General features: G+C 39.2%; 1 protein-coding gene across 6 annotated transcripts in view; it reads right to left on the reverse strand.

The window, feature by feature from the left end:
* LOC131048035 (uncharacterized) overlaps positions 1–14,331 on the reverse strand; it is a 298,163-nt gene that overhangs the window by 26,293 nt on the left and 257,539 nt on the right. For all 6 annotated transcript variants that reach the window (XM_059207094.1, XM_057981866.2, XM_057981863.2 and 3 more), the window contains one exon: positions 9,549–9,608. In XM_059207094.1, the coding sequence (XP_059063077.1) occupies positions 9,549–9,608 (60 nt within the window). The remainder of the gene's footprint in view (positions 1–9,548; positions 9,609–14,331) is intronic.

Consider the following 14,331-nt stretch of genomic DNA (forward strand, 5'->3'; position numbering starts at 1 on the left):
TTATGTCCTTTTTACTTAGTGTAATTTTGTCAAACAGTTGGCTTGCAAGCTAACTACTGGATTTTTTGGTTCTTGATTTGCAATAGGATAAATTGGATAAACTGATATTTATTGTAAAGCTTTCAAAGTTTATTCAATATAAAAACAACCAGACATATCAAATACCAAAACAAGAAGATTAATGCTGATGGTATTTATTTAATTCCAACTCCAAGCATACAAATCAGTTCTGAAGAATATTACAGACCATATGATAATAAAAAAATTCAAACCTGAACTCCACAAGTATAGAACCTGCTGAAAACACTGTTCACACACTGTAGCTGCACTATTCACGACACTGTTCACATTACTGTTCACGACACTGTTCACGGCACTGTTCATGGCACTGTTCACAGCAACTCATATATCTTCACCTTCAAACTGCTCCAAAATCTTCTTAAATCTGCCCTGTGAAAATCTAATGAACCCAGTGTGTTTCCTAGATGAAAACACCATTAATCCTCCTGACTGTGTCTTTCAACAGCGAAGAGAATGCTAGCAAAGAGGGATTTCGTCCTCCAAGCCCAATAATCAGATCTCTACGAAATCCAACAGCATAACATTAATCTCATCCAAGCATACCCCAAAAGAGAGCTCGCAACCTCAATTTATATCTTCTTCCTGGATGCAAACACTTCATTTCCTCAATGTGGGATAATACATTTTAGAATAAAATATTATTTCCCACAATGTACACATTAAAGGGAACTTTTAATATTTTAAACATTACTTTATATTCCCAACCTTATAATATAACGATAAAGTTAAATATTTAATTTAACTTTACACTTTATCGTTAAATATTAAAATATTGTTGATAATCCCTTTAAATCATTGTCGCCTTCAAATATTTTTTACTGATAATTATGCCAACCAGGGAAACACTAAAAATTTCAAGTCACTGCTTGGAGACTAACTTACTATAAATAGTAAGTGTTTAGAAACCCTGTCAGAGCAGCACCGATTGGCCTGAAACTGAAAACACCTAGGCCAAAACACCTCAGGATCCCACCAATGTCCTTGTTAGCCTTCGGGACCGTGTCAGAATAGGCTAACGACACCCCATATCATGTTGCGCTAAAAAGGGGACATTACAGTCCGCCCCCCTGAAATTGCTTGTCCTCAAGCAAATTCGGTCCTGAATGTTGCAATACCTGCTCATTCTCCCATGTAGCATCCTCATCTGGCAGGTCTCTCCATTTCACCAACTATTCCTTAACGATTCTGTTCCTGAGTGTCCTTTCCCTGACATCCAGAATAGCCGCAGGGATCAACACTAGTCTCCCTTCCTCGTCTAACGGAGGTAAATCTGCTGAAGGCACCACACCCTGACCAATGGTTTTCTTAAGCCTCGACACATGGAACACATTGTGCACACGGCTACCCTCTGGAAGCTCTATCTCGTAGGCAACCTCACCTACCCTGCGAATGACTCTATAGGGGCCATAAAACCGGGGTCTCACCTTCTTTGCTCCGCTCTTCTTGAGCGATGACTGTCTATATGGCTGTAACCTCAAATACACCATGTCACCAACCTCAAAACTGCACACCACCCTGTGTTGATCAGCATACAACTTTTGCTGATTTTGTGCCTGCTGTATATTCTCCTTGAGCGCCCTCAGGATGTCCTGACTATCCTGCAATGAATCTCGGGCTTTGGGTACTCTGCTATCCCCCAAGACTATGTCAACAAAGCTCGGCGCCTTGTAGCCATAAAGTGCCATGAAGGGTGTCATCCTGATAGACATATGATATGTTGTGTTGTAACAATATTCCCCCATGTGTAACCATCTCACCCAGGCCCTCTATTGTGCAGTCACATAATTTCGCAGATAACCCTCAACCCACTTATTCACAATCTCTGTCTGACCATCGGTCTGTGGATGATAGCTAGTGTTGGGTGTGAGCTCCGTACCACACAACCGAAAGAGCTCCTGCCAAAAAACACTCAAAAATCTGCTATCCCGATCACTCACTATAAACTTGGGCAACCCATGCAATCTGAATATCTCCTTGTAAAAGAGGTCTACCACCTGCGCTGTTGTGTAAGTAGATGGTATAGCGAAGAAATGGGCAAACTTTGTCAAGCGGTCTACCACAACATATATACAATCTCGCCCTTGCACTCTAGGTAGTTCGGTGATGAAGTCCATGGATATGCTTTCCCACTTCCTATCTGGAATGGGCAAAGGCTGAAGCAACCCTGCAGGGAAAGTGTGCTCTCCCTTATTCTGTTGACATACTGCACACTCCTTCACATATCTCTGCACATCATCCTTAAGTCCCCTCCAAGTAAACCTTTCACGGATCTGCCTATAAGTTTTGAAGATCCCAGGATGTCCAGCTGTAGGCGCATCATGGAATGCCCTTAAAATTTCCCCCTTGAACAGTGATGTAGGAATCAAATAAATCCTATCCTGAAATCTGATCAACCCATCCAACACCATATACCTATCATCCTGTATGGTACCTGCAACTATCCCAGAAGCCCAAGTATCCCCTGCATACTCTGCTATAATCCGATCTCTCCAATCCCCTGAAATCTCAACTAGAGCGCAAACATGCGGTCTCCTGGATAAAGCATCGGCCACCACATTCTTCTTCCCTTTGACAAACTCTATGTCAAAATCATAAGCCTGCAATTTAGTGATCCATTTTTGTTGCCTGTCATTAAGATCACGCTGGCTCATGAAATATTTTATGCTATTGTGATCAGTTTTGATCACAAACCGTCCACCTACTAAGTATGATCGGAATTTGGCCAATGCATGCATTATGGCCAACATCTCCCGGTCATAGACAGAATAACTCCTCTCAACTCCCTGGAGCTTCCTACTCTCGAATGCAATGGAATGCTTCTCCTGCATCAATACTGCTCCAATCCCATCACCCGATGCATCACAATGAAGCTCAAAAGGCTTCGTGAAATATGGTAGAGCTAGAACTGGACATGAAGACATTACTTGCTTGAAATGCTCAAAACACCTCTGTGTTGCCCCTGTCCACACGAAGGCCCCCTTCTTGGTGAGATCTGTCAAAGGCACCGCCGTCTGTGAAAAACCCTTAACAAACCTTATGTAAAATCCACAAAGACCAAAGAATCCCTTAAGCTGTGTGAGGTTCGTAGGAGTAGGCCAATCAACTATAGCTCTAATCTTTTCAGGGTCTACTCGAACTCCATCCGCACTAATAATATGCCCAAGGTATAGTAATTCTGTCATACCAAACTCACACTTAGACTCCTTGGCATACAAAGACTCTCTCTCTAGGATAGATAATACCTCCTCCAAATGCTGTGAATGTTCCTCCCAGGTCTTACTGAAGACCAAGATGTCATCAAAGAAGATCAAGACAAATCTCCTCAACTGCTCCCTGAATACCTGGTTCATACAACTCTGAAATGTAGCGGGTGCATTGGTTAGTCCAAATGGCATAACCATAAACTCGAAGTGGCCATAGTGACATCGGAAGGCTGTTTTCTCAATGTCCTCTGCTCTCATCCTGATCTGATGGTATCCAGATCGCAAATCAATTTTGGTGAAGAAGCATGCCCCATGCAACTCATCAATCAGCTCATCAATCCTAGGAATGGGATACCTGTTTTTAATTGTTTTCTTATTCAGTGCCCTGTAATCGATGCACATGCGCATCGTCCCATCCTTCTTCTTCACCAGTACTACTGCTGAAGCAAATGGGCTTTTGCTAGGCCTAATGTGCCCCATCTCCAACAACTCCTTAATTGCCTTCTCTATCTCATCCTTGTGTTTCTTAGGATGACGATAAGGAGTGATCATCACTGGTTTGGCTCCCTCCTCGAGCTCAATAACATGCTCTGCACCCCTGTCAGGAGGAACCCCATGAGGAATATCACTAAATACTTTGGCATGTCTGTCAAGAATCTCCTGTATATCTGGTGGATGACTCTTCACCCGAGGCTCCGGTGAAGTTGGCATAACTAAGCACTCTGTTGCCCACTCTATGTCATTATGTCGAAAAAGTCTCTCCATTCTCCTCAAAGAGACTACCCTGCAACTCCCATCTGAAAGTCCCCTGAGAACAACAGTCCTACTCTCATGCTGAAACCTCATTTCCAACTTCGCTAGGTTGAAAGTGAACTCAACCAGTGATGCCATCCATGTCATACCGAGGATGACGTCGTAATCTCCCATGTCCACAACATAGAAATCATCCTCCAACTCATAGCCATCTCCAAATCTAATGTGAAGATTTGAAACCTTCTGAGTACATAATAGCTTTTGGCCATTAGCCACCATGACCCTGAAACCATCATGCTCCTTTGTTTGTAAACCTCTCCTGGCTACCAATTGTGTATCTATAAAGTTATGTGTAGCCCCAGTGTCAATGAGAGATATCACTTTCTGCCCCTGAATAGTACCCCTGACCTTAAATGTGATTGCCTTTTGGGCCCCTGTCAAGCGTGCCAACGATCTATCATCCTTAGGAATGCTACTCTCCTCTATCGTGGTACCCTCATCTGAGTCGGAGTGCTGATCCTCCCCCTCTGACTCTGACTCCTCTACTGAAAAATACTCCATTTGATTTGCCTTAGCCTTGAGAGGGCATTTATGAGATAAGTCCCAAGGCTCTCTACACTGGAAGCACAGTTTCTTCTTTCAAAGTTCATTCAAGGTTTCACTGTCTAGTCCTTTTGATCCTTCTTTGGGTTTGTTATACTCTTTCTGAAATGGTTTTTTGTCTTTGTCCTTGCGGTAGGAAGAATCTGTTGAATGGTATTTTCCTTTGTATACCGAAGGGGCTAAATCTCGTGCCTTTTTAGTTGCTTCTGCTAAGGTGAGTGGATCATGTCCCTTCACCCAACCACGTAATGGATCAGCAAGCCCATCACAAAATAACACCACCAATCTCCTAGGAGAGATATCAGTAACAAGTACAGACAAACGCTGAAACTCGGCGATGTAAGCATCCACAGAACCTGACTGTTTTAACTGTGCTAGCTCCTTGAAATGTAACTCAGGATCCCTAGTGTCAAATCTCTCAATCAATATTTCTGTGAATTCCTCATAGGAGGTAATTTGATTATGCCCCAGAGTCACCATGCCATGATGCCACCATTCATGCGCAACACCGTCCAAATGCATAGCCGCATACTTGATAGCCTCCTCCTCAAGCATAGGATTAAGCTGCAAGTATGTATCTACCTTCTGCACCCAAGCTCGTGCGGTCATCTTCCCTGAAGCATCATAATAAGGCAAGGAAAGTTTTCCAACTTTCTTTCTCAGCTCAAAATTCTGATTCCTCCCTCCTGCTCTAGGCATATGTCTCATCCTCAAGTCCATATAATCTCTGAGGGAAATATCTGCCTGAAACTCGGGTCCACTGGCCTCCCAGTCCCTCCTGAACTGACCCTGTAACTCAGTAATCTGCGGTTCGTTCACTGGTTGAACCGGATCCCTAGGTGGGAAGGTGGGTAGAAGAGGTTTCAAGCTCGCTGTTCGAGCTGGGCGTGCAACATGTCTAAAGTTATCCGCCTCATTCCCATTGTTGCCATGTCCATTATTACCATTAATGTTATTCTCAGGGCCATTGTTGTTGCCTCGGCCTCCATTATTATCATCGCCCCTATTGTTATCGTTTCCCCCATTGTTATTGTTTCCATTGTTGGCATCACCTAAATTAATATTGACGCCCATCTGTCTAGCCATAAGCTGCAACATCATGTCCATTCGCCTATTCTGCTCCTGCTGCATACGCTGCCCTTGCTCTAATGTACCCAGTAACTGTCTGAACATTACCTCTCCGTGATCTGGACCGGTATTCCTATCATCTCGGTCACCCATACTGCTGTCCTGATCAAAGAATATCTCCTCTATGTCTGTATGACTGGATTCTATGTCCACCTGCACGGATGAACTAGACTGCTCGCTCTGTGAGTTCAAATTTCTATTTTGTCTTGCTTTGGTATGGCGGAAGTTATAAGGCCCCTGTTGCATGCTTAAACATACATGCTTAGCATGTTTTTAATTCATTAATTTCTGATTTTAGTGTTTTGATATTTTGTCAAATACTTTTCCCTCTATCCAGCTGTTCCAAAGTCTCTGTAAGACCTCCACAGGATGGCAGGACTTATAGCTCTGATACCACTGTAATGGGCACCCCTTGTTCGGCACTGAATTTATGTCCTTTTTACTTAGTGTAATTTTGTCAAACAGTTGGCTTGCAAGCTGACTACTGGATTTTTTGGTTCTTGATTTGCAATAGGATAAATTGGATAAACTGATATTTATTGTAAAGCCTTCAAAGTTTATTCAATATAAAAACAACCAGACATATCAAATACCAAAACAAGAAGATTAATGCTGATGGTATTTATTTAATTCCAACTCCAAGCATACAAATCAGTTCTGAAGAATATTACAGACCATATGATAATAAACAAATTCAAACCTCAACTCCACAAGTATAGAACCTGCTGAAAACACTGTTCACACACTGTAGCTGCACTATTCACGACACTGTTCACATTACTGTTCACGACACTGTTCACGTCACTGTTCACGCACTGTTCACCTCACTGTTCACGTTACTATTCACGGCACTGTTCACCGCACTGTTCACAGCAACTCATATATCTTCACTATCACCTTCAAACTGCTCCAAAATCTTCTTAAATCTGCCCTGTGAAAATCTAATGAACCCGGTGTGTTTCCTAGATGAAAACACCATTAATCCTCCTGACTGTGTCTTTCAACAGCGAAGAGAATGCTAGCAAAGAGGGATTCCGTCCTCCAAGCCCAATAATCAGATCTCTACGAAATCCAATAGCATAACATTAATCTCATCCAAGCATACCCCAAAAGAGAGCTCGCAACCTCAATTTATATCTTCTTCCTGGATGCAAACACTTCATTTCCTCAATGTGGGATAATACATTTTAGAATAAAATATTATTTCCCACAATGTACACATTAAAGGGAACTTTTAATATTTTAAACATTACTTTATATTCCCAACCTTATAATATAACGATAAAGTTAAATATTTAATTTAACTTTACACTTTATCGTTAAATATTAAAATATTGTTGATAATCCCTTTAAATCATTGTCGCCTTCAAATATTTTTTACTGATAATTATGCCAACCAGGGAAACACTAAAAATTAAAAGTCACTGCTTGGAGACTAACTTACTATAAATAGTAAGTGTCTAGAAACCCTGTCAGAGCAGCACCGATTGGCCTGAAACTGAAAACACCTAGGCCAAAACACCTCAGGATTCCACCAATGTCCTTGTTAGCCTTCGGGACCGTGTCAGAATAGGCTAACGACACCCCATATCATGTTGCGCTAAAAAGGGGACATTACAGAGAGCCTTCATACAAATACAACAATTAGCACATAGCTAGGAACAAATGGCAAAACAACAAGAGCAAACAACATAAATACTTCTTCAAATGTTGTAAAACATGAACAATTCTAACAATTCCAACAAATCTATACAAAATAATGGAGTAGAAGGTAGTAACTCAAATAAAATTGTGGACCTACATAGCCAATATTCTTTCCTAGAGTTGAGTTGATACAAGAAGACGAAGAGTTGAACCCAATAGAAAATGATTTCAATGCTTGCATAGATTTATATTCAAAATTTGATCTAGATTTAGATGTCAAATCCCATTTGTATATATTTGCTGCTACATATATGTATATATTTTTTTTTTAATTATTTTTATATGTTTTTGTACGAACGAACCCAAAGCGAACCCGAACCCACCCCCCCCAAAAAATGAGCGAATTTGTGAACCGGAATCTCGAACCAGAATCCGATTCCAAACCGGGACCGGCAACTTAGTCCAAACATATTAGCCTACGAGAGTCCAAGAAATAGGCTAACCCATCAGCAACTAATACTGACTAGAGTGGGGACATTACAAATATTGTCAAATATATACAAAACTCATGGACTATAAAATCCATGGCATCAAAACAAATATCAAAACTAAAACTATGAGTTTATGACTTAGAGGAAGTTGCATTACTCATCCCAACATCACAACAAGTCATACTGGCGTCTAAGATTGGTCCTCGATGATGATGTAGCCATGATATGCAAGTGAGGAATTTATTATTATTATTTTTGAAGACTTCATGATTGCATGTTTTGTTGACAAGCTCATTAACAAAGAGGAGTGGTTAAATGAAAAATAAATGGTTATGTTCTATTTTGACTTTAGCTAGGATACTAATAGATGGGATTCTTCTATGAGTTGTCTATGCAAGGCATGATTGATACATTTTGCATTATGAAAATGGCATTTCTTGCCAACTATGACTTAACTTGCATTCAATAGTACAAGGAATGTAGCATGCCAACTTTTCCTATGGTGGTTCTTGTAGACTAAACAAGTTGTCTAATGTATGAAACAAGATAATCCTTAATTGTGGCTTTGACTGTGAATATGCAAAAATTTGCAGCAAGCGGTATGTATTTTGTAGACTTTTATGACCATGATTCATCATTGGCCTTTTACTTGCTTAGACTTATAGTTATAGTTTGATGGGAGTTTGGGGGCAACACCAAAACAAAGTTTAGGGGTAGCATCCCTTGCATGGGTCTGGGTGCAATGCACCTACTAGGGTCGAGAGGCAGTGCCCCTTGCAAGGGCCAAGGAAAGTGCCCCTAGCACGCTCCCTATTGCTTCACCAAGCCCAAATGAAGACCTTAAACCCATAGATCTTCATGGTGCACACCATTTTCATATTTTTAAAAATCTTATATGGGCATTTTATAAATCAAACAAGCATTGAAATTTTGTAAGTTCTTTAAAAATATAAGTTAAAATGGCTGCATCTTAGGCTTGGGATTCACCAAAATTTGGTGAGTCTGAAGAGTCTAGCAGACTTGACAATTGAGTCTACCAAACTCGGCGAGGGTGCCTCACCTCAAACTCGTGGAGTCTAGGCGAGTTTTGTTTCTCCAATATATATGAGCAACCTAGCATGCTTAATCAATGTGAAGTAACAAGGGGCATATAAAACCTACAAAGGTCTGATATATTTCAAGTGACATCCAATCTTCCACGAAATTATCTCCTTTGGTGTTAAACAATTCCTTGAACATATTAATGTACTCAGGCAACATGAAATAAAGTAGCACATTGATAACAAAACAATGCCCAATTTCAAATAATGTTTCTATTGTAATGTCTTCAAGTGGCATTTTTAATCTAGTGCTTATATGGCAACACATATTTATAAACTATGCAATAAGCATATCTTAAAGAACTTTCACTCAAATTCTGGAAGAAAATGTAATGCTACTTAAAACATTCTATGCAGAATTTGCATAGGTTTTTGGTATTATATCAAGAATTAAAATAGAAAATATAAAACTAGACTTTTAGGATCCTCATTAATCGAAGAATAATGCATGAGTTGCTGGCACTATGCCACATACTCCTCTCAACAATTACCCCTAACAAGCACAGAACTTAACAAATATAGCTTGAAATTTGGTTAGAGAATACCTTTTGGTGACATTCTCTTTGTGCATGTCTATGATGTTCACGAACTTTCTCCATGGCCAACTGTAAAGAGACAAATACAAATGATATCACACAGGACTTCAATATAAAAAAGGATGCCGTTTGATGTCTTTTAGGCCAAAATGGTTTGTTGGACCTATCAAAGTATGGTTAGGTTGTTTTGAATTTTTAATGAAATACACCAATATACATCAGATCTTTGTGCAGATTGTTACTTAATTTTTCTGGATACACCAATATACATCAGATCTTTATGCAGATTCTTACTTAATTTTTCTGGATAACAAAGTTCCATGTAATCTGAATTTTAAATAAAATAAAATAATCTTGAATTTCAATATGACAAATTGATTTACAATGGTAAAGATAATAACATATTCCTTTGATTTCTAAAATGATTTATAGAATGCTAGACATGAAAATACAAATAAGCCTCAATGCCCATAATTTGACAAAACTAGCACTATAGAAAAGATTGTGTACTTTTATGAGAGTCAAAGATTCAAAATTATTGAACTGTAGTTTAGTTAAGTGATTCAATGTTGGTGACTCTTTACTCCCAAGGGCCTCCAAGGCCAATTAAAGGCCTCTCCTCAGTTGTAGTGAGACAATTATGCAAGATTAATTCATTACTACCAAGCACAGCTGTTTTCCTGCTCTTATTAAGGTGCAAGTGTTCCTATTGCATGAGGATACTCCTATCTCTAATTCTAAAAATGGTGCAAAAGCATTTTTTAGTTGGTGGTAACAGGTAATATTACAAATAAATAAAGAATCAAAAGAACACCTAATTACAATAGAAATGAGCTAGGGTAAAAATAACCCTAAACGCAGAAAACATAACTAAAAAACATAATTACAGGTTATAAATCCTAGCTGCACAAAAGAAGATACCATGAATCTTGCTACTCATCTCCTATCTCAAAGAAATACATATATGGGCAAATCGAGAGACTTTAGATGACCCTAAAATATTAAATGTCAATATGTTCAAATAAATTACATTGGTTTTGTATTGTAGTTATTTGTCCATCTAGTTTGTAGCTTTTTATGCATCTTAGCTATTTTTAAATTTATTTTTTGAATCCTATGTTGTCTATGCATAGAGTAGTTATTTCTTTAAAATATTATGTGCACTAACTTATCGGTTTCTTCTTTTCGCCAATACGAAGGTACTATTGTTGTGTTTAGAATCAACTACTTTTGTTCTTAGCTTAAAATCTATAATCTATAACATATCACTGTAATATCCCTTGGCTAATCTGACCCTGTTTCGCTTATTTGAACCCCAAGGAATATTGTCAAACACTTGGCATACAATGTTTGAAGCCGCTGTAGTGAATTCTTTATTTGTCTTCTTTGGGTTTGTAAGCTGCAAATGAAGTTATGGAAAGCTTCTAACAATGCAAAGTTGTTATAGAAATGATATACTAGCTGTTTTAGACCTTTACACACACATGTAATGACTGAAATTAACTAGTACAGCTAGTTGACATTAAGACAAACACTTGTCATGCATCCCAATGTATACCTACAGCCATTAGGCATTTAAGCAAACAATTGGCATGAAAGCTAAGTGGCTGATCAATGTTGAATGTTACCATGAATGTGGAATATGAAAATTATATCTCCATTAAACATATGCAACCTCCAAGTATTTCATGATATAATCATAATAGAAAATGATGCAATGAAGTAATGATTTTCTAATACAATGACCATAGATAGAAAACCTGGAATTTCAATGGCTGCCTTGATATATTGGTTTGATTCTCCTCATATGCAAATCCCTTGTCAAATATATATAGCTGTTCAACCTTTCTAAATCCCCTTCTTTAGAACTCAAACTACTGTAGCGCACTGTTCACGGCACTGTAGCGCACTGTTCATGGCATTGTTCATGCGCACTGTTCACGGCACTGTAGCACAAAGTTCATGCGCACTATTCGCGGCACTGTAGCGCACTGTAGTCTCTTTCAATCTGCAAACAAACTCTGAAATAAACCCTCCAATCAGCTCAATATTGACTTCTGAATGAAGCCAACTCTCACAAGCATAATCAGATGATATTGCACACACTTTATATGCTGTTACAATGAAGAAGCCACGCTCTCCAATGCCGACAAGCCTTGAATCCTGCAAAAACCCTTGGTATTCTACACTTCAATGCTCCAGAGAAACTTCAATCAAAAACTCCAATCACATAATGAAGTTCGATTCCTTTTGCACACTTATATTTCCTCAAGAAGTTCAAACTTCTTACAAATGCTCTTAGTTAACATTAAAATGTTCTTAGTTAACATTAAAATGTTATAATATTTCATTGGCATCAATAATGTAATTAAACCTTGGGTTTATGTGCTCATAAATTATTAATAAACTTGGCCCCCTTATCATGATAAATAGACCCTCATTTAAGTGCTTTAGAATATAAAGTCATTTTATAACTTAATAATATAATCTCCAAATAATTAATGTTTAATTGAGCCAATTAAACATTAATATCTCCATGAATACTTTGTATTTTCAAACGTCGTCTGAACTGGGAGCTAACATGAGGAGACTGCATATGACCATACCCCCTTTACTAAAAATAGCAGGGGTCCATCTCTAACATCCCAAGACTTACTAAAAATAGGAAGTAGAGCAAATGATGCCAAACGAAGACCAAACTAAAGCACTCTGAACACTGGAGATGATACCAATCCTCAAAAGACCCTCTATCCAACACATTAGCCTACGAGGGTCAGGATAATAGGCTAATCTCACAAAATCCAAGTCTGCTAAAATGGGGACATTACAGTCCGCCCCTCCTGAAATTGCTTGTCCCCAAGCGATATCGACTGCAAAGAAACTCCTCCACCTGGATCCCAAATGAAGACCTGTGTACTGTCCTTGGTATTACCAACCAACTCCTGCAATGCCCACACCAAGGGCACAACTAACAAGACTTGCCAAACTAAATCAACCTCAACAGCAGGTGTCACAAGAACATGAACATCAAGTGGAAGCATCTCTGAAAACTGACAATGTTTGCTTCCCAAAACTGCGCAAGATAAGTTGCCAAACATATCATCTAACACATGCACAATTGAACTATGCATCTGAGACAAATCATGTAAATGAGAACCTAAAATGAGACTACCAACATGTTGTGCGAATCGCACACCCATCCCCGTCTTGGACAGGGACCCCCAGTTTGTGCCTTTCTGTCCTGATCCTGAAATTTGGCTAAGTCTGGAATTCCCTGATCCTGAAATTTGGCTAACTCTGAAAACTGAGGAAACCTCCAAAAACTAGAATTTGCAATATAACTCCTGGAGGGCCGAAACCACTCTCAAACATCCTGAAAGTATATATGGAATATAACTTAAAGTATAAGAAACTTATACTTAAATGTTATATTCCATTAAATGATCCTCCGGGGAGATCTGGGCAAACTTGCCCAAGTGCCCAAGCTCGCACTTCTTGAGGAAACGTTTAAAATCGCCCAAAATGCCCAATTTCGGACCCTGGGGCCAAAATGTGAAAAAGTTCAAAAGTTGCGAAAATGCCCCAGAGGTCCGAAAATTACTTAAGTTGTCCAATTTCGGACCCTGGGCCAAAAAGTGAAAAAGTTGATAAAACAGGCAGGAGGTCCGAAAAAGTGAAATGTTGCAAACGTGCCTTCAGGTCCGAATTTCACTTAAAGCACCAATTTCGGACCCTAGGGCCGAAATTCGAAGTTTCTTCTAAATTTCCAAACGCGTTTTTAGGTTCGAAAAGTGAAAACGCGATTTTGCGAAATATGTTACAAGGTCCGAAAACCACTTAAGCGCCCTCATTTTCGGACCCTTGGAGGTAAATGGAAAGTGCGTCGAGTTTAGGAAACACAAAAAAAAAAACGCGTTTTAGATCCGAAATTTACCAAAAGTGCTTCAAGCCCCGAAAATCGTTTAAAGTGTCCATTTTCGGACCATGGGGCGAAATCGAAAAAAAGGTATAAAGGTGCGAAATCCTACAAAGCTCCTCCAGATCCGAAGTTTGCCTTGGACACCCATTTTCGGACCCCAGCCCCGAAATTTTAAAACTCAGAAATTTGTAAAACGCCTTCAAACTCCAATTTTGTAAACATGTTTAGGTCCGAAGTTCACTTATTTTGCAAAAGGTGGTTTAGCTCCGAAAATGAGAGTTCACCAAAAACGTGAAGTCCCATTTTCGGACCCTAGGGGCGAAATGTTTGGAAATCGCGATTTGCGAAATATATGTAAGCTCCGAAATTTGCAAGAGGATGGCAAGGTCCGAAATTCGCCTTAAGTCCTCAGACTTCGGACCCATGAGCCAAAAGTGAAAGGTTTTGAAAATTCAAAAGTTCAAATGCTCCAAATTTGCAAAAACGCCAAAGGGTCCGAAATTTTTTGCAAATTTCAAAAGGTGCCCTCCGTTCTCCGAAATTTACCAGAAAAGCATGAGAGTTAGAGTTTTAAAATTTGCAGAAGTTCTCCAAACCTCCAGAATCGCGCCATAAACCCATTTAAAACGTCCAAGACTCCAAAGGTAAAATACGCAGAAATAAAAAACCAAGGATCAGATTTCACAATCGAAGAGAAAGAGAAGTATTTTCAAGATACATCCCGCAAAGAGCTTCTCAAGCCAGATGTCGTAACTAAATTTAATGTTTGTTAAAATTAAATTATTTAATTTTTTCAAATTAATTTAATGAAATGAAGTTGGTTGATCGCAGGACGTCATCGAAGAACCAAGAGAAAGACCTGAAAATGCAAAT

This window comes from Cryptomeria japonica, chromosome 6, assembly GCF_030272615.1.
Source record: "Cryptomeria japonica chromosome 6, Sugi_1.0, whole genome shotgun sequence".
NCBI classification, from domain to species: Eukaryota; Viridiplantae; Streptophyta; class Pinopsida; order Cupressales; family Cupressaceae; genus Cryptomeria; species Cryptomeria japonica.